Here is a 20,018-nt window from a genome sequence, read left to right on the forward strand (position 1 = left end):
ATGGTAGAATATTCAGCCTCTGGTGTTGTTTTGTTGCTGCTGTTTTCCTGTCAGCTTATTTAAACATTTGTCTGTGTTCACAGAAATCAGCATATTTGAGTAAGTTTCACAGCACCATGCAAGTTATTTGTGTGAGAACAGATAATGCACAAAGGACTTGTCAGGGCCTGTCAGACCCTGGAGTTTCAGTTTCAGCAGCAAGCTACACCCTGTGCCCTTCTGCAGATCCAGTGCCTGAGCTGTGAGAGGTGCTGGTGAGAGGTGCTGCTGGGAGGTTCTGCTGCTGTAACTCGGTGTCAGTCCTGATGCTCTGGGAGCTGAATCCTTGGGCCTGGTGGAGTGTCCTTCCCATGGGTAGCACTGAGTTCCTGAAGGGTTTTATTTGGGTTTAGACATCAGAGAACCAACTTTTTAGCTGGATCTTGCCTCTTGGAGTGCCTGGCATAATTGAAGAGGAGAATCAGGATGACAGTGTTTCTGCCCCCAAGGGAAAATAGTGGATGTGGCAGAGAAACAGAGTTGCTCTGCTCTCTGCAGCTTGCTTTAGGGCATCCAAGGTCATGTTACAGTTGCTGTGCTTCAGATATCAAAAGGGGTTGGTTACTCCTGTATGAATTTGTGTCGGTGTAGTCTCTCATAGGCGTTGCTGCATTGTTTTTCTCCTTGCCTCCTTTTTGAAACACATTAACTTGTTAAAAATAACACGTTAGCATCACAGGGTCCAAAGCTTTTGGGGCCTGAATTGCTGCTTGATTGCAGGCTCCTCTCTGGAATCTGAAAGAAGGGGAAATTCTGGGGAAAGAGAGCTCTAGAGTTAAAAACCTCTTCCTAGCTTAGTAATTAAGAACTGCATTGCTGTAAATCTTTAACTTACTCCTTTAATATGAATGTCACCAAATGCCTAAGGAATGTCAGCTGTAATTTAGTCCTATAGGGTTCCTGTGTTACTGAGGAGTTTCTGGCATCCAAGAATAGCTCTGCCTGCCCATGCCTCGTGGTGAGTTTCAGTCTGGATTTCTGGGCAGGATGCACATTTGGTTTGGAATTGTCCTCTGAAGGTTTTGGGTGGCCCTTCTTAATAGGATCATGCTGCATTTTTCTGTTGAAATTACTCCCTTCCATGAGTGTGAATCCCTCCCATGGATTATGACTGGCAGCTTCATAGGACTTTTTTTTTTCCCCTTCTTGCATTCATAGGTTAAAAGAACCACCAACACAACCAAACACAGGTGTGTGTGGGGAGTGGGGTTCCTTCCCCTCCAGTCTAGCTAAATGTCTGTAGATCCTTCATTATTAATTTTGTATTCAGCTGATGTAACATGCAAAATAAATTGACAGTCCCTTGCAGGAAGAGAACTGCTGAGCTGCTGTTACTGTGCTGTGTCAGTCCATGTTAATCAGTCTCTTTGTTAATCAGAGATTCTGCTGGTTTGGATTTCCCAGGTGCCTATGGCAAAGGAAAGGAACACTGTCTTTAGGATAACACAGAATAAAGGGATAAAGGGATGTCTTACCTGTAGAAGAGATGCTAGGCTTGTCTCCTAATTTTGTCCTAATCCTTGTCTCCTTGTCTCATCTAATTTTACTGACCTCCACAATATAAAAAACCAGTAACCAATAAATACCCAACTGGCAGTCATATTCAGTACTAATGCTCATAATTAGTTCTCTCCCCCTCATCCCCCCCAAGTTATTTTACTTAGTTTTTTAAAAACATGTTTCTTTGTCTCAATGCTGTCATGGTTTCACAGCTTGAATGTGCTTTAAGGACATTTGTTCTGCTGTATAATTAAATGTCAGAAGTTGTGATTTCCAGTTAGTGGAATGTAAAGCATTCACTTGCAGATGGCTTGCTTGTGGCTCTTAGAGAAGACTCAACCCCTGTAGCTGCTGCTGCATGCTGTGCTGGCTTCCAGGTGTTAATAGTTTGTGTCTGCTCCAGAGATTCAAATTCAAATCTCTTCAGCATCCAGAGTGCTTCATGCTTCATATTTGGTAGTTTGACAACTTTCTTTTTCCCTCAATAATTAACTCAGAATTAACCAACCAGAGTTTTATAAAGTCGTAGAACTGCGTGATGTGTTTTCTTTAAAAGAAAACAACAGGACCAGTTCTTGGAAGAAAATTCCCTTGAGTTGTTAAATATTAAGTTACTCCATCTTGTGCAGGAACTTCTTGAGTTGCTGACAAGTAGGGTGATAATGAAGAAAATTTGTGTATCTGCCTGCATTTTAGGGTTCTCCCACAGGGCTCTGCTCGTGGCCATGCCTGAAGGTGGCTCCTGGGTGTTCTAGACTCAGTAAATTTGTTTTTGTGCATGTTTCTTGATCTTTCACACAGGAAGGATTTTCCTTTTGGGAGTATATGTAGTGATACCAAGAGAAAAGGAAAACTTCAGTGTGAAACAAGAGGCTAATTTTGTCCAATTGTAATGCTTACCTTTGTGTAACTTTAAAGCCCTCCCTTCATAGAATCATAGAATTGGCTGGGTTGGAAGGGACCTCAGAGATCATCAAGCCCAACCCTTGATCCACTACCACTGCAGTTACCAGCCCATGGCACTGAGTGCCACATCCAGTCTCTTTTTAAATATCTCCAGGGATGGAGAATCCACCACTTCCCTGGGCAGCCCATTCCAATGCCTGATCACCCTCTCAGTAAAGAAATTCTTTCTAATGTCCAACCTAAACCTCCCCCGGCACAACTTGAGACCGTGCCCTCTTGTCTTGCTGAGGGTTGCCTGGGAAAAGAGACCAACCCCCCCCTGGCTACCCCCTCCTTTCAGGGAGTTGTAGAGAGTGATGAGGTCTCCCCTGAGCCTCCTCTTCTCCAGGCTGAACAGCCCCAGCTCCCTCAGCCTCTCCTCATAGGATCTGTGCTCGAGTCCCTTCACCAGCCTGGTTGCCCTCCTTTGGATCCACTCCAGGACCTTCCTGTCACTTGGTGATGAGTATGAAAGATGTATAAGAATATTCCTCAGGTGCTCAAGTAGGATATTAATAGCTAAAGATTTTTTTTTGTTGTTGTTGCTTAATGACGGACTGAAATAAAGCTGTCTTTTCTAACCTCATTACATGTGTTCAGAATATGAGGAGGACAGCAAAGGTACAGCAGTGCGTTCTGCTGCTAGTGTTTGGAAATAAGGTACTTCCCAACGTGGCATCTACACACTTGGCTTTCACTTCACTGCTTTGGTTTTCATTATTGTGCAGATACCTTTGTAGAGCTTTTTGTGCTTTTACCTTTTTCTCATTGTCTGGTTTATTCCTTTTAGTAATCCAGCATGGTTTTCTTTTCTAGTGAGTTCTAAAGAATGTTTTCTTGAGTCAGATTTGGGTTTTGTGTTCTGCTGTCACTGACTAGCAGCTTTCCAAACCACTTTGTGCCAGAGTACTCCATAAAGATTGATTTAAGGTGGTGGGGATGGGGGTAACAGAGCATTAAAAAAAAAAAAAAAAAGGTGTATAGGGCATCTCCTGTACTGCAGCTTCATATAGATGTTTGCTTAATGTTTTTGAAGCCTCCTGGTAGTAGTCTTAGAGACAGATCACAAAACAAACTTTGGAAATCCTGGGTACTGGTGCCTGACATGAATCTCAGATCACTGTCTTAGTAATTTTTAAACACCTAATCTTAAGGATTGTGTGTTTGTAACTTAAAAGCTTCCAGAAGAGCTTGATTATTTGTCTGGTATATTTTCTGCCTCACTGAGCATTCACACACATGTCAGAATTTTAAATTTCTTTTTTTCGTTCCATCAAAATCGATGTGGTTACCATACAGCTTTTTTGTTTACAGTCTAAATGTTGACTTGTGCTGTATTTTCTGCTGTTTCCTATGATAAAATCTGGATTATTCATGCTGTCTCTAAAGTCCTCTGTAGTGGAAAGTGAACCTGCTAAATGTTTACCCCGTGAAGGTATGGCAGCTTACTCAGTGATGTGTGACATGCTCAGGAATTTGTGCCCAAGTGCTGCACTTCATTCAGACTGACGTCAAAGGTAAATCTGTTGGCTGAATGCCAGACCCATTCACTTTCTAGATTAAATCTGAACTTGGGCTGATGTGGTTGGTTGTTTTTATTGTTTTTAAAAAAGCAAACTGTCGAGGAGTACTGCAAGTGAAGTACATTAAAAACCCCCTCCCTCCTCTCCTTTGGGTGTAAGAGTTGTGAGCAGTGGAGGGGGTGTGAGTGTGTGGTGGTGGAACCTTGGTACACTGATGCTATCATGCATAAAGTCTTGTTGTTTTTTGTTTCATTAAATGGTAAAATCCGTATCTGACATCCTAGTTCATGCACAGTGATAATTCATTTCTCTGCAATCTGTCACTTTATATAACAGCCAGAATGGTTCAGGACAAAGGAAGGAAAGCATAGCTTGGTGCTGAATTCTTGAATGTGACAGGAAAAGAAAGAAGATCCTTGTATTTCAGGCATGTTTTGGTTGCAGCTAGAGGCTGTTTTTCAAAGTAGTAAAAATGTTCCACTGCTTAGTTAATCCAGTTGGCTTGCAATTTCTTTTGTGCTTCCCATTACCTGTAAGTTGTTGACCTACACATAACAGCAATACTTCTAATTACTTGACTACATTGTAGCCAGAATTGGCAAATTTATGGGAATGCTTATGAGAAAAATCAATTGGTTATTGAAATACCTGCCTGTGCTGTGCTTATGTTTTAACATTTAATTTTATTTCAGTGTGGTAACTCACAAAGCAAATCCTTTGTTTTTCATGAAGGTGATAAATGGAACTGGTCAGACAGCTCTGTGGCACAAATCCACCAAATAAGTGATGAATTGGTATTATTTGCATTTAGATCAGTGGTATAGAAACCATTTTACTTGGCTTAACTGGAGAATTAGCATCAAACAATGTCTGAGTATTGTCTTATTATAAAATCATCACCAGAATTGGGGCTAAAGCATGAGGAAAGGCAATTAATGTTACCAAAGGTGGAGCTTCCTGTTCTCTCTGTGGTCTCAGCAGTGCACTTGCTTCTCTGCAGAATGAAACAAGTGAGTATATTCACCATACATTCATACATATACATACACACACACACACATTTTTGGCTTTCACTTTCAAACTGAATCTGACATGACTACTTTTAATAAGCAGATCAAATTACAAGGATTTTACCATAAGCTCATGAGGAGGATGCTGGAAAGATTTTTACAGTATGTTTTTATTTGTGTGTGGGCACACGTTGACAAAAGTTATCTTTTGTAAATTACATTCAGTGCTTAGATTTGTGTCTTTTAGATGTAAGCTTTCCCCCAAGTACTCTAACATCTTGTGCTCCTTTTGGCTATAAAAGAAACCCAGATTTGAGTCAGTTGAGTAGTGTTGGAGTTGAGCTGTATGTTGGTCAGATGTGTACAACTTACTGGACCTTCTTTTTAAATGTTGGCACCCAGCACTGACCATGATGGAGCTCCTGTGTGGAGGGCATCTTGGAATAAAAAAAGGAGAAAGTACAGATTGTCCACAGGAAAAGGCAAACATTACTGCTTTAATCCCTTTTCTACTCCAACACACTTCTCTGTGTATTCATTTGTTTTAGGGCATCCTGGAAAACACGTGTGGCCAGTGCATGTAGTGTATGCACAGAAGTTGAGAGAGGCTGTCTTCCTAGCTGATGTCAACCACACAGTTTTACAGAGGGGATTACAGGCAATAGAGATAGCAAGAATTATGTCAAAGAGGGTGAGGAGAAGGACAGCTTAGAATCTGAAGCCAGCATCTTTATTGGTGAAGTTCTGTGGGATACAGGCTCAGGTGCAGTTTATAGAACAGCCAAAAAGAGGATGTGTTGTAGCATGTGTACTCAGCGCTGGTGAGGCCACACCTGGAGTCCTGTGTCCAGTTCTGGGCCCCTCAGTTCAGGAAGGAGATTGAGGTGCTGGAGCAGGTCCAAAGCAGGGCAACTGGGCTGGTGAAGGGACTCGAGCACAGATCCTATGAGGAGAGGCTGAGGGAGCTGGGGCTGTTCAGCCTGGAGAAGAGGAGGCTCAGGGGAGACCTCATCACTCTCTACAACTCCCTGAAAGGAGGGGGTAGCCAGGGGGGGGTTGGTCTCTTTTCCCAGGCAACTCTCAGCAAGACAAGAGGGCACGGTCTCAAGTTGTGCCAGGGGAGGTTTAGGTTGGACATTAGAAAGAATTTCTTTAATGAGAGGGTGATCAGACATTGGAATGGGCTGCCCAGGGAAGTAGTGGATTCTCCATCCCTGGTGATATTTAAAAAGAGACTGGGTGTGGCACTCAGTGCCATGGGCTGGTAACTGCAGCAGTAGTGGATCAAGGGTTGGACTTGATGATCTCTGAGGTCCCTTCCAACCCAGCCAATTCTATGATTCTATGATGTGTGAATACTTAAGGTAGTGCTTCCAGTAGGATTCATTAGGGATCATGGTTGTACTAAGTCTCTGACTGTGAGAGGATATGTAAGGATGCCACTCAAATTACAACTTCTGTATTGCTTCAGCTTTCTGGAATTGGTTTTGAGTATTTCTCTAGTTGTTGCTTCTGCTTTTCAAAATAAGAAATACTCCTTGCTACAAGTAATATTTCATCTTTGGTATTGAGATTATTCAATAATACAGGGTCAAATGTTCTCATCTGAATGGTTGTTGAGTGCTATAATTGTTGATCCCTTTATTCCTAGTTGCTTGGAAGTCCATTGAAAGTCCACTTCCTTATACAAATCATTCTTCCTCTGCTTGATATGTATGTAGTTGTACTATGTAATCTTCACTTGAAGCTTTGAAGAGTAGCTCTATTTTCAGAGCAACCATCCCTCTCAGAGGGCCATGACACCTGGCTCCCTCTTTTCCAGGACCAAGATTGTGGACTACAACTGTTCCACCATCTGAGTGATCCCACCTCCATGGCTTTTTTGAGAGGATGCTCAAGTGAGCCATGTCTGTTACCTCTTTCTGTGCTGTGCAGAGGAAAATAGACTTGGGGCAATGAGAGAAATAAAGTGTAACTTGTCTGCTTCTGTCTGCCTGGTGTGCTTCAAAAAAAATGATGTTCTGTCCCTGCAAACCAGGCTCTGGGGAGACCATTTGGAAATACTCTGTGCTGCTTCACAGTCAGTGGCTCTCATATTTGCTCTAAATTGTCTGAATTCCCTGTTGGCTCTAAGAATGGGGAACAAATTCCACTTCAACCTTAAACACCAGGGGGAAAAAAGAATACTGTGTTGTTTATTTGTTTGTTTCCTTTCAATCTCCTAAGCAAAATTTTAGATTTGTGTGATATTTTACTACTTCTAATAAGTCAGGTTGATTTTACCCCCTCCCCAACCCAGACTATTTTCTTATTATTATGTAATACCTGCTTCTCTTGCCATCAGTCACCTTTTCAGTGCCTTGGCAAGGTAGAACAGAAGTGCTGCTCAAGACTAGATGGCCATGCTCTCAGCCACTTTGTTTGGCCCTTCCATTTGGTTTCTTTCCTGTACAGTCTTGCAAGGCAAATCTACTTGAGGAAACACATCTGATACTGCTTAAGCAGCCAGTGGTAAGCCCAGGAAACATTTGCTAGGTTTGATTTCTGGTTTTGTCTCTGCATTTTTGTGGTGTTGGTCTGATGGAAGAGTGTAACACCAGTGCCCTTGCTGACTCCTGTGGTGGGGGTTCCTGCACACATGCTGCAGGTAGCTGGCTATTTCCATGGCAAGGTGTTATCTCTGCCTCTCCAGCTCACGAGTTAGGCTGGTGTCAGGGTTTAACACTGGCCCGGCAATTAAACCAAGTAACAGACGCTCTCTATTAATCTCTCTCTCCTCCCTGGTAAGAAAGGAGAGAGAATAAGGGAGAGAGACTTATGGGTTGGAAACTAAACTACACAACTTTAATGAAACATTAATGATAAATAGGAAAAATTACTAAATATATACAAATATACAAGAAAATGGATACCATATTCCTCCCCCCTTCCCCCCAATAGCTCTCACGTCACCACCGAGGCTGCAGGGCAGCCCTGGGAAAGTCCAGGCTGGACTCCTGGAGTCGGCAGCAGTTGGGAACTGGAGGCAGGAACACACAGATATGGGCTGGCACGGATCAGGACCACAGGCAGATGAACGGACGGGATCCTTCCAGGATGCCGGGGTGAAGGAAAGGGAAGCAGGAAAGGCAGGAAGGGCAGGCAGCCGGAAGCTGGAAATCTGGCTTGGCCCTCGTGATCCCTCAAATTTATACTGAGGATGACGTATATGGGATGAAATACTCTGTTTGGTCAGTTCTGGCATCTATCTTGTCCGTTCCTCCCCAAAGGAGGGATGCAGGTGGGACCTCTTTATGTTTTCCTCAGAGCTGAGCAGTGTCCTTGGCTCTGCACACCAGTCTCTAGCAGTAACTATGAACATCAAGTGTTATCAGTCCTAGAAGCAGACACTGTCTGAGAAACTTGCTGTTAATTTCAGCAAGTGCAACTACTTACAAGAGACTTAGCTAAAAGCAAAAGTACAAGACAGAAAATCACCTTTATCCTGGCCCAAACCAGGACAGCTGGGAAAGTGTTTACTTCTCTACAATATATTGTGGGCAGTCTCTTTTGTTCACACTGAAAAAACCAGTTCACCATGATAGAGGAAGGATTGCATTGCATTGACCAATGATGGATATTGTTACCTATGCAAGTAGGCTCACAGTTATGAGGTATAGACCTACTACAGTGCACAAAACCAAAATAAAACAAACAAAAAAACCCATCCACATGGTGCTCTATGTTTCTATGAGGAATAAGCAATATTTGATTGAAATCTGGCTTGATACCTGACGAGTTATCTTTAGCTCCTCTGTAGAAGACTCTAACCAGTCACACATCTTACCACCACTTCTTGCTATAATAGCACTCAGGGACAGGATTTGCCTGTGTAAGTATTGCTTTGGCAAACTGGGAATTGTCACTTTGTTGTCTAATTACAGTTGCCATTAAGCAGTAGAACTTTGATTAGAGAAACAGAACAACTCGGCTGCCTTTCTCCAAGCAGAATCAGCTACCCGTAGCGCTTAACATGTGCTTTACAAAAAGTGGGAGCAGGCTGAATCAGCTTGAGAGTTGCCCAATTTGGCACCGCTGAAAGAAGATGCATTTGTTTGAGATTTGAAAACCTAATCGTGGAGATTTTAATCTCTCTTGATGCTTTATGTAACAGGACACCATGTGATCTGAGGAGCTGTAGCGTCGTCACTGTTCGCCTGTCTTGTTTTTGTTGGTCATGAGCAACCACTGTTAAACTCAGCAAACTTTGAATAGAAGTAAGTGGATAATCTTTAACGGGTGAGGCTTTGTGATTCTTGAAAGTGCTGTGGAGTTCAGGACCCGTGGTTAATAGTGGAATGCTAATGCTAATCTTATGGCTGCCAAGAAGCCAGAGGTATTTCTTCCGACTCTCCATCTGGGGGAAACTAAGTAGATGCATCCATGAAAGTGACACTTTTCCAGAAACAAGGCTCTGACCAAATAACCATGAAAGTGTTATTCCTGGAACTAGAACAGCATCTAAAGAGGTATTTGTAAAGTTTTAAATTCTTAGATGCTTGATTTACTTGTCTTCCTCTGTTTCTTTTAAATGATTTTTTTAAACTCTTTTGTTTGAGCAAGTACTTAAAAATGCTCCTCCTAAACCAAAGTGTTTGGCACTTTTAAAAACTATTTAAAACTATTTCAAGCTAGGAGTGTCACACTGGCTAAAGAGTACTGTGTCACACAGAGTGCTTTACTTCCTGGTTGAAAATCGACATGTCTTGAAATGTATTTACTGTAGTATCTAGAAATAATCTGTATGATAAAATATTTACCCTTACAGTGCTTTTATTTTCTGTTTTCAAAAGAGCTACTCCAGTTATTCCAAATCTTTTAGATGTAATGCTAAACAAAAAATGAGAATTTTAGCATTATTTGAAACTTACTATCAAGCAAGTCCATATAAATTCAAATATTTTTTCATGCATAATATATTCTGTCTTGTCTCACGTTTGAAGAAAAGTTTAGTAACATCCTTGTAAATGTTTGGAGAGGCATTGAAATACAGCTTAGTCTTCTGCAAGTTACAGTTTTTAACCTTTTACATACAAACAGCGAAATATGAGGGGCATGTTTTTGATCTGGTTACTTTCTAGTGTTAAAACGAAAAATACCAAGTAACTTGGTGAGAGGGAAGAATTATTTTACTGAGTTAAAAATATGACACTGGGGGGGAAAAATGCCCTTGACTCCTCACGTTGCAGAGTTTTTGTTCCGTGTACAGAGGCAAATACTCTGCTATGGGAGGGAGCACAGAATGTGTTCTTCATAACTTCTGATCTCTGAACTGGTGCTTTATTTATGCCCCACCTTTAAAATTCAAGTATGTTGCTCTTACTGTAAAAAATTTGACAAATACCAATTAATACATTTACTTGATATTCTTGTGTTATGTTTGTGGTATTGCCTGTGGACAATGGCTTTCCTCTCTGAATGGTGCCTCTTTAAAAAAATATAAATTTATAAATTGGAAAGCTTTTTAAAAAAACATTTTTTTTCTGCAATCATCAGTTTCTGAAAACATGCTTGAACTCCCAAATGAATGTTAAAAATGATACTAAAATAATTCATCTGAATGCCTAAGAAACCAGTGTAATACAAATCTTTTATATGAGCAACTGAAATATAATAACAACATTTGTTATGCTTGAACAATATGTATATACAGCAGTGACTTGTGTCATTATGTATTACTGAAAGAGAAAGGGTTCAGAAGATTGTTTCCTACCACAAACCAATTTGTTCCATGTTATGTATAATGAAAATAGTGTGAAGGAGTTGATGTCTTATTTTATTTAACCTTTCTGCATTATTAGGAGGCTTTGGTATAACTGATTTCTTCCTATCCATATAGCAGTATAATGTGGCACCTCAAATTGTGAACCAAAATCTGCATCTTGTGAACCAAATTCTGCCCCTGTACTCAGCGCTGGTGAGGCCTCACCTGGAGTCCTGTGTCCAGTTCTGGGCCCCCCAGTTTAGGAAGGAGATTGAGGTGCTGGAGCAGGTCCAAAGGAGGGCAACCAGGCTGGTGAAGGGACTTGAGCACAGACCCTATGAGGAGAGGCTGAGGGAGCTGGGGCTGTTCAGCCTGGAGAAGAGGAGGCTCAGAGGAGACCTCATCACTCTCTACAACTCCCTGAAAGGAGGGGGTAGCCAGAGGGGGGTTGGTCTCTTTTCCCAGGCAACTCTCAGCAAGACAAGAGGGCACAAGAGGTCTCAAGTTGTGCCAGGGGAGGTTTAGGTTGGACATTAGAAAGAATTTCTTTACAGAGAGGGTGATCAGACATTGGAATGGGCTGCCCAGGGAAGTGGTGGATTCTCCCTCCCTGGAGATATTTAAAAAGAGACTGGATGTGGCACTCAGTGCCATGGGCTGGGAACTGCAGTGGCAGTGGATCAAGGGTTGGACTTGATGATCTCTGAGGTCCCTTCCAACCCAGCCAATTCTGTGATTCTATGATCTGTTAACAACATAACAGAATATTTGAGTGATTTCTCCTGTGCTCTTATTCAGCAAGCTACCTTCTCTTTACTTCTTATCTGCTTTTCCTTACTCTAGTTTCTCTTTCAAATATGCTGGTTTTCCTCTACTTTTTTGGTTTTTTGTTTTTCTCCCCTGTGAATTAAGACTGGCTGACACATCACCCTAAATTGGAAATGAAGGAAATGAAGGAGAACTTTTAATCTCTTTTTTAATCTGTTTCTTGGCTGATGTTGCATGTGGTTATATTTTCTTTCAAAAACTTGCTCTACTGAATGAACGGGCCAAATCCAGAGAAGCTTTGGGCTTTCTCCTGGTTAGACACAGAATCTCTTTTGAGAGAGAGCGAAGTTGTGTGCAGCTTTCTGGAGGGAAAAAGAGTGATTTCCAGGTCAGGCATCTCACTTTTTCACTTGCAGGGCACTGACTCAGTTGGTGGATCTTTTTCCACTTGCAGTCCTTGGTCAAGGGCAGTTTATATCATACTGAGAAGGACTTTTACTCTTGATAAAATTAAATACTTTATACGACTTCGTTTTCACTTTGCCTGCTAGAATGAAGTCCAAGATCTGGAGTTCAGACCCTGGAGCTCTGCCAAGGTGCTTTGGAAAAGCAATGCCTGATATCTCTGTGCTGCTGGGGAGCTGCCTGGCACTGGGCAGCTGGGAATGGGTGTGCAGGAGCTCCTGCTCCTCTTGTAATGCAGATTGCAGACAGGTGGCAAATTGTGTTGTGTCATCCTCTGTATTTCTTTTTGAAACTTGGTTGTGAAATACAGAAGATGTGAGCCTGAGAGAAAAAACAAACATAAAAGCCACAAAGAATTCAGAAGATGCTTCAGCCTCTGGTTATGGCATCATCTGAAGAAGGGAGTGCTGGGTGCGTCTGCTAACTCTTGGGATTCTTAATGTTGGCTGTAGCTGGTTAAAATACAACAACAATACTGATGGCAGGGACAAAAACTTCTGACTTGCACTGCTGTGTCTAGGCCATGCCTTTCTGAACTTCAGTTTATTTAGAGCATAAAGTGAAAGGCATCTGGTCTCTTATCTGATACCAAGGGATAGAAAGGTCACTCTAGTTTTGAGCTAGTCCTTCTTACTGTTTTTAAAAAGCAGACTTTATTTCATTTTGATTGATACATTTTAATGCAAAAATTTAAAACAATTTAAGCCTCTGAAACCTACTATTTTCTGTTTAAAGGTAAATGCTCACTTTAGTTTAATCAGGTCTGGGTCCTTCCAAGGATTTAAAAGATCCTTTCAAGTACCAGGACATCTTTCAGTTTATCAGTTTTTCAGTTACATCCCCAGTAATCTCTGAATTGGTTCAGTGGTTCTTTTCTACCTCTTTCGTTTTATCAACAGCTTCTTTTAAAATGCTGGCTTTTTTAAGCAATGGGGCTGAAAAACAGGTTTGGGGAAACTAATTCAAGGCAAGAGCCTGTCTCAGTTGCAGCAATGCTACCTGATGACTCAAACATTCACTTACAAATATTTTTGTTTATAGCTGTCACGATTGCTTCCATGTGAACTGCTGATTAATATTACTTAATATTACTTTCTACGTGCTGGTAGTGGCTGGGAGGAGTCAGGGGGAATTCCCCTGTTCTGTACCTTGTGTGAGAGCGGGCAGTGCCTCCCCAGATGGGAATCTGCCCAGGGTTGTTTTTGTAAGAGGTGACTTGTCCTCTGTTCCTGATGGGACTTTGCAGCAGATATTCCCTGGCTTCATGAGAGAAGCTGGAAGAGGGAAATCCTATGTTGCAAGAGGGGTTTTCTCCATATTTTTTGGCAGCACTGTGGCAGCTCACTCTATTGATGCTGTAGACAGGTGGCCACTGAGCCTCTGGGCTACCACCCCACGTGAGACTGAGGAAATGTACCAGAAAGCTGTTTTGTATTCCCATGCATTAATAAGTGGGTTACTCATCTCAGACTTCAGGCACTGGACTTGGTTGGGTTTTGTTTTTGTCGGAGGTTTGTTTTGAGTTTTGGTTTGGTTGGTTTTGGTTGCTTGTTTTTTTTTTTTTTTGTTTTTTTTTTTTTAAAGTTCAAGGTGTTATTTTAACAACAGTGGTTTCTGGAGATGAGGTCATTGTTTTCAAGATGTTCTAGGTGCCTGACACAGTCTATACATGAGCTCAGACCTTTTTTTTTGTACAAGACACTCCTGGAACAGCTAGTGAAACATATCTAGAGGTTTTCCACCAGCAAACAGGCAGCAGTGGTATCAGAGAGTGGAAAGGACTGCTTTGTAAACCAGATGACAGTCATAAATGTAGCTTAAAGATGATTACCCCCATCCTGAGTAGGTATGAAATAATATGCTGTAATCTTTCCTTAGCAAACTGCATGCTGAGAGATTAAGAGGTTATCTTCTGCAGGAGGTCTGACTCAAGGGTGGCCAAGTGTCAGTGGTGTCTGCCCCACGTTGCCACCACGGATCCCATGGTTTCGAGGTGCTCGCTGTTGATAAGCAAGAAGTTGCAGCCCTATGGAACACGTGGGCTTTTCATGGGGTTCCTTTAGGAGAACCAGGACTTCAGGATGTACAGGCCTTCTGTAGATGCTGTGGATTTATGCCAGCTGTTTGCAGTCCCTGCTCTAGAAGTTGTTCCAGGGACATCTTCAAAATATGCTAAGCCAGCACATCTGTGTTCTGACTGTTCTCTTTGGGTTGCAGCGTGGCAGGACTGCAGGAAAGAAGTGTTGTGCTGAAGGGGGTAATATGTCTTTAAAGCTGTAAGGCAGAGTCAAGTCAGATTAAAATCTATTTATTTGTGCTTAGATAATTTTAAAAGTAGTTTTAAAGCACACCTTATTGCATAGTCTTACGTACTCATGATGAGACCTCATCACTCTCTACAACTCCCTGAAAGGAGGGGGTAGCCAGGGGGGGGTTGGTCTCTTTTCCCAGGCAACTCTCAGCAAGACAAGAGGGCACGGTCTCAAGTTGTGCCAGGGGAGGTTTAGGTTGGACATTAGAAAGAATTTCTTTACTGAGAGGGTGATCAGGCATTGGAATGGGCTGCCCAGGGAAGTGGTGGATTCTCCATCCCTGGAGATATTTAAAAAGAGACTGGATGTGGCACTCAGTGCCATGGGCTGGGAACTGCAGCAGTAGTGGATCAAGGGTTGGACTTGATGATCTCTGAGGTCCCTTCCAACCCAGCCAATTCTATGATTCTGTGATACTTTCCCAGGTGTTTTGCATTTTATTCAGCATGGCTTTACAATTTCTTCCTTCAGCAAGGAGAGTGTAAATGTTTTTCATGTGGAGATACTCGGTTGGGATTTCTGCAATCGTGAGTCAGCAGGATTTGTCTATCTTAAATCACCAAACCTGTGCCTGGATTAAGATGCCTGGGAGTTCTTTCCCACTGTAAAATCCAGCTGTACCTGTTTCTCAGTGCCATCCTGAGGTATACATACAGGTATACATCAGGTTCCTCTAATATCCTTGTTTCCCCAGGAAGGCAGGAAGTAGATGAATGGATGGAGGAACATGGGGATTAGTTTCTATATGTGAAACTTTCCATTCAGGTGTAAAAATACATTTCAATACATTAAATTAGCCTGTTAAAGTGCACTTCTGCTTGTCTGGAATAACAACTCTTGAATTTTCTCTACATTTTTTAGGGACTCACCAAAAGATGATTAACTGTGGCTCAGGCACAACTGAAGTAGAAGGGTTTGACCACTTATAAATTAGGAAATAGAGTATCACAAATTTGTGTAATACAAGCACATTAGAGCCAAGGGAGCTAATCTGAAAGCCATTCACCTTCTTGTTCACTGATAAAACTTTTGAATCCATTTGTCAGTGATTGCAGGGAGACAGAAATGATAGGAGTGGAAATGGATGGATGTCTGTCATTTTAGTGTATTTGCTGAGGAAGAAAAGCAGCATTGAATTCTCACCTTATTGTTACCCCTGGGACTGAGTTTTGGTGTTGGGGGTTTATTCTTATTTAACAGAATGGCCTTAAAAATGGTTTTGCAAAACTGGGTGATGAGGGGTGATTGCCACATCAAAAGCCAACCATTAGCAGATCTTTCTCCTCATTCACAGCAGATTGGATTCCATCCATTCCCACATTACAGCCTTTTTGTTTCCATACTTTTCTACTTTGACCAATACTGACTTTTTTTTTTTCTTTTTCCTTTTTTTCCCCCTCTAAATAATTTCTCTGGAAGCTGGAGTAGGGAGATATATTCCAAACCTCTTGAAGCCCACAGGACAACACTGGTTATTTGCAGGAGTTTAGGGTTTGTTCCCAACAGCTCTGAATTGCTTTCTAGTGTGATAGGATTCTGTGGGAAACACAGGCTTAATTTCAAGTGCTGAATTGAAAAGTGACCATCAAAAGGAAAATGATACTTGGTGAGAAGTGTAGGCCAGCTGCTAAGCAGTATGAATAATTTCTAAATACGTGTGACTAAGTTATTAGCTGATCAAAGATTTTCAATATAGTTTTAAGAGGAACAAATAGAAAAAGGGGAGGAGGTGGGAAATGAGGAAGGGAAGGATTAAGTGTTTAAAAACAAAAAAAAAAAAAACAAAACAAAAAAACAGACCTAACGGGTTTAGGCTTTACCAGGAGGCTGAGGACAGCGGAAATGGAGGAACTTAAAATCCTCCTTCCCCTCCTTCCACAATTAGCACCAGTCAGTAAAACTTAGTGTTCCCATTTCATGTGACCCTTCTGCAGCTTTAAGGAAACAGAAGATACTGAGAGCCTAAAAAATACTAAAAGATGACCCTTCTCAGTTATGGGTTATATTGGCTGGTTTTTAATGTGATTACTTAGTCCCCCTGTGTGCTGTCAAGGTAGGGTGAGTGCCAGCCACTGTCCTGGAGTCCCTCCTGGGCTCCTGGCCCCTGGATTAGAGGTGATGTTTAGTGCAGAGAACCTCAGCTTTCCAAATGCTCACTGTGTCACTATGCCAAAACCCTTCCTATACTTCCAAAAGTTCCTCTACTTTGGTTTCTTTTATGTTGAGTGTAACGTGAAATACTCCAGTGACTCTCTCTCCTCCCCTCTTAATTTAATTTTGGAGCACATGGGTGAAAAATCTGTTGTTGTGCAGTTAGAACAAGTGGAAATAAATGCTAGTGTGGTTTTGATTCCAAGGTGGTGTTCTTGGCTTTCAGAAAAGCATTGCACATGAAAGCTATGAATAAGACCAGAGAACCAAATGCTCTTTTTATTAGTTGAATCTAAAATTATTTAAAGCACGTTTCCCAGAAAGGAAAAATGAATTTTAGCTCCATGCTGCGGATACTGAAACTTACAGATTGTAGCTTTTCATCACTTTTCTACACAGGCTGCTTTGTGGCACTAAACTGTTTTTCTCCCCTTCCATCCTGGGGACACAGACAGCATGCAGAGTGACATGTACAGCTTTCTGGAGGAAAGAAAATCAATTCCTGGCTCAGATGTCTCACTTAAAACTTTCAGGATGCTAACACTGTTGGTGCATCTTTTCCCTCTTGCAGTCCTTAGTCAAGGGCAGTTGAGGGGTACAGAGGAGGGCTTTCACTTTTAATGAAGTATATTTTTTTACACTTATTTTAACCTTGCATATAAAATTGAAGAGGCCTGATATCCTGAAACCAGATATTACTGCAGATCTATAACTCTACAGAATCATTCTGGTTGAAAAAGACCTTTAAGATACAGTACAACTGTAAATTTAGGTGGTGCAGCACCTGGATGCAGTTTCAGGGTTTGAGTTACAATATCACCTCACTTGACTCTGTGGCTACACTGTGAAACCAACTGGATGTACAGGGATCAGGGTCCTTCATCCCAGCTGCACAGCTACGTGGTCATCTGTGGATGATCAGGGGAAAGGGGATGCTGCACATCCCTCTCCAAGCATCTAACTTGCTTTAAGATGGCTCATATTTCCTTGCAGGGTTCTCTGTGACCAGTAATGAGTGGGTTATCTCTGTGTTTGTCTATATCCAGGCACTTGATTTAAACCTTATGTTTTATTTTATCAGTATTAAAATCGGTAGAATCATTATAATTCTCATTAAAAGCAACAAAGGTTGAGTTAGCAATTAGTTGCCTGTAAAAGAAAGAGAGAGAGAGTATCCCCAGTGAGAACCACTCCTCGTTTGTCTTTTGATCTTTCCTAGTTATCTTCTTGGTTTTAACTGCAGCCTTCTGTCTCCTGTGCAGAGCACACAGCAGGATGCTGCTGGGTTTGTATTGGGATTAGTGAGCCTGTCAGGTTATTTTCAGAACCCCAGTGGGGTGTATGTATTCTTTCCACTGAATATTTATTGAGTTATGCTTGCACATCTGGCCAGAAAATAAATAAATGACAAACACAGTACATCATCTCACTAGCATATTGCACAGCTTTCCCTTTCATCTGTTTTTCATGGAGCTCAAACACACTTCCTAGCAAACCAAATTAGGGATGCAAATTACTGTGGAGGGGGAGAGCACACATTTAGGAAAACTGATGAAGTAATATCTGGTAGCAAGGGGTTCTTGAACTTAGCAGGTACATAAATTTAAAAATGGCAAGTTCAAGCTGGAAATAAAATGTGTGTTCTCAGGAGCTCAGTTTCTTGAAATCAAAATCCTAGCTACAAGTTTGAGGCTGGAAAAGGAAGTTGGCTGAGATTGTGATCTTTATTTAGACTATGTCAGTGTGTTTTGGGTTTTTTTGGTTTTTTTTTTTTGGGGGGGGGGGGGGGGCCGGGGAGTAGGGCTTAGTATGTTAAAAAAGTAATTATGATTTACTGTGGGGAAAAAAAAAAATACCAACACTGGGCAGCGTCTCCAGTCTATCTCATACCTTTAATGAGAAGAAGGAAAAAATCATGGCCTATTGAAATAAACAGTCCTTTAGTATTTGATGGCAACTACAACCAGTTTCCTTTTTAGGTTATTAGCTTGGAGAAATTTTGTATAAGTTTGATATAAGAGGGAGAGGGGTGTTGTCACTAGACATAGTTCTATATTTATGAATTCTAAGGCAGAATAGTACTTTGTTGCTCACCTTAGATGCCAATGGAAATGTAAAGAAGTCATGTAGAATGTAGTTACTCCAGTCTTGAGTAACAGTTGGTTGTTGGTTTTGTTTGTTTTTTTTAAACCTCTTCAGTATTTGTTTTCTAGTTAAAAACTAGTTGAAATCCCCCAGAATCTGAGCCTGTCTATAGTTTAAGATGGAAGTGTGCTGTGACAGAAATTGGTGTTTTCCAATAAGGTTTCTGGTGTGCTCTCTTTGCACCCCAGTCAAAAGTCAAGATTTATTTCAAGTTCAGGAGTTGTGTCTCTTGCTTTTAATGTTGGCATCTAAAGGGAGTGTACGTGGACAGGGTACTTGAAAGAGAAAAATGTAAAGTGAAATAATTTCTTAACATGCCTGCAGATTTGTGCCAAAGCAGACTTGCATAGGGAGAATAATGTTTTGTGTTGAAGCTTACCTCATTATGTGCTTAAGATGAAAAGCACTTTTTCAAGTGCTTAGCATGATTAAATTGAGACAAGAGGAGATTACTTACTGAGAAAAACATTGTTTAAGAGCTGAAAAACACTACAAAAGGTGAAGTGCTAAAAATCTTTGACAACCATAGGTGTTTCCACTTCAGCATTTATTTGAGGATCAAAGATGCTGGTGATATACTTGTTTTAGTAGTATATTGTATTCTGCCCTGCTTGTTTCTCAGAAACCCATCTCAGGTTGTTTTTCTTACTTTATGCAGTCTTTGAACACCTGGGGTGCTCCATAGACATGCAGACTTCCCAAGCCTGTGATCCTCCTTTTAGCAAGGCTCTGAGCAAATAAATGTCTCTCCTCATCCATCCTGGGCTATCAGGGATTGAACTGGTCCAGCCCAGTGCAGACCCAAGAGTGGCTTCACAGGAATTCTGCAGCCTCTGCTCCCAGGAATGTAGAATTGTAGGCGTTTGCAGGACTCTAATATCGTGTTGTATCTGTTAATGAGGTGTTAAAAGAGGTGGTTAGAAGGAACAGGGTCATCTTTATCCCCTTCTTGCTCTAAGGGCCTGAGTCAAAACATAATCTGAGTAAAATCCATCTTGAATGCCATGGTGGAGGCAGAAGGGGAGCAAAAACAAGGAAGAGGAAAGAGGCTGTTTTTTTTTAAAAAACTTAGATTTTCCTTAAATTGTTTTATTTCATAAAAATTTCATATTTTTAAATAGCAACAACAGCCCCCCAACCTTTAAATATGGAGTTCTGTCTCTGTCCTTATCAGGCAGATAACTGAGTGTTGAGGTGACAACGGTGGAGATTAGCAGTGCTCTTCCACTTCCCCCACCCTTCTATCCCAGTTTTGGGTATGTCATGTTTTTTATTTCCTAGATGATCTGAGAGCTCAGAGTTTTCTCTGCCATAAATGGACACGTGTGGTTTGTTCTGGGTTTTTTTTGTTTTTTTGTTTTTTTTTTTTTTACAGGGTGGGCAAAGCAGAACATGCATATTAATATCAGTCCTACTT

The 20,018-nt window shown here is 41.4% G+C and overlaps 1 protein-coding gene across 7 annotated transcripts in view; it reads left to right on the forward strand.

Annotated features, from left to right (window-relative positions):
- TSC22D1 (TSC22 domain family member 1) overlaps positions 1–20,018 on the forward strand; it is a 102,621-nt gene that overhangs the window by 75,966 nt on the left and 6,637 nt on the right. The window contains exon 1 of one of the 7 annotated variants that reach the window (XM_071739898.1): positions 9,030–9,525. The exons of 4 other annotated variants lie outside the window; for them this stretch is intronic. In XM_071739898.1, coding sequence (XP_071595999.1) covers positions 9,440–9,525 — 86 coding nt within the window. In that variant the 5' untranslated portion in view covers positions 9,030–9,439. Of the gene's footprint in view, positions 1–9,029; positions 9,526–20,018 lie in introns of those variants that run through there. 2 more of the 7 variants (XM_071739935.1, XM_071739906.1) reach the window with 2 other exon arrangements.

This window comes from Heliangelus exortis, chromosome 1 (assembly GCF_036169615.1).
Source record: "Heliangelus exortis chromosome 1, bHelExo1.hap1, whole genome shotgun sequence".
NCBI classification, from domain to species: Eukaryota; Metazoa; Chordata; class Aves; order Apodiformes; family Trochilidae; genus Heliangelus; species Heliangelus exortis.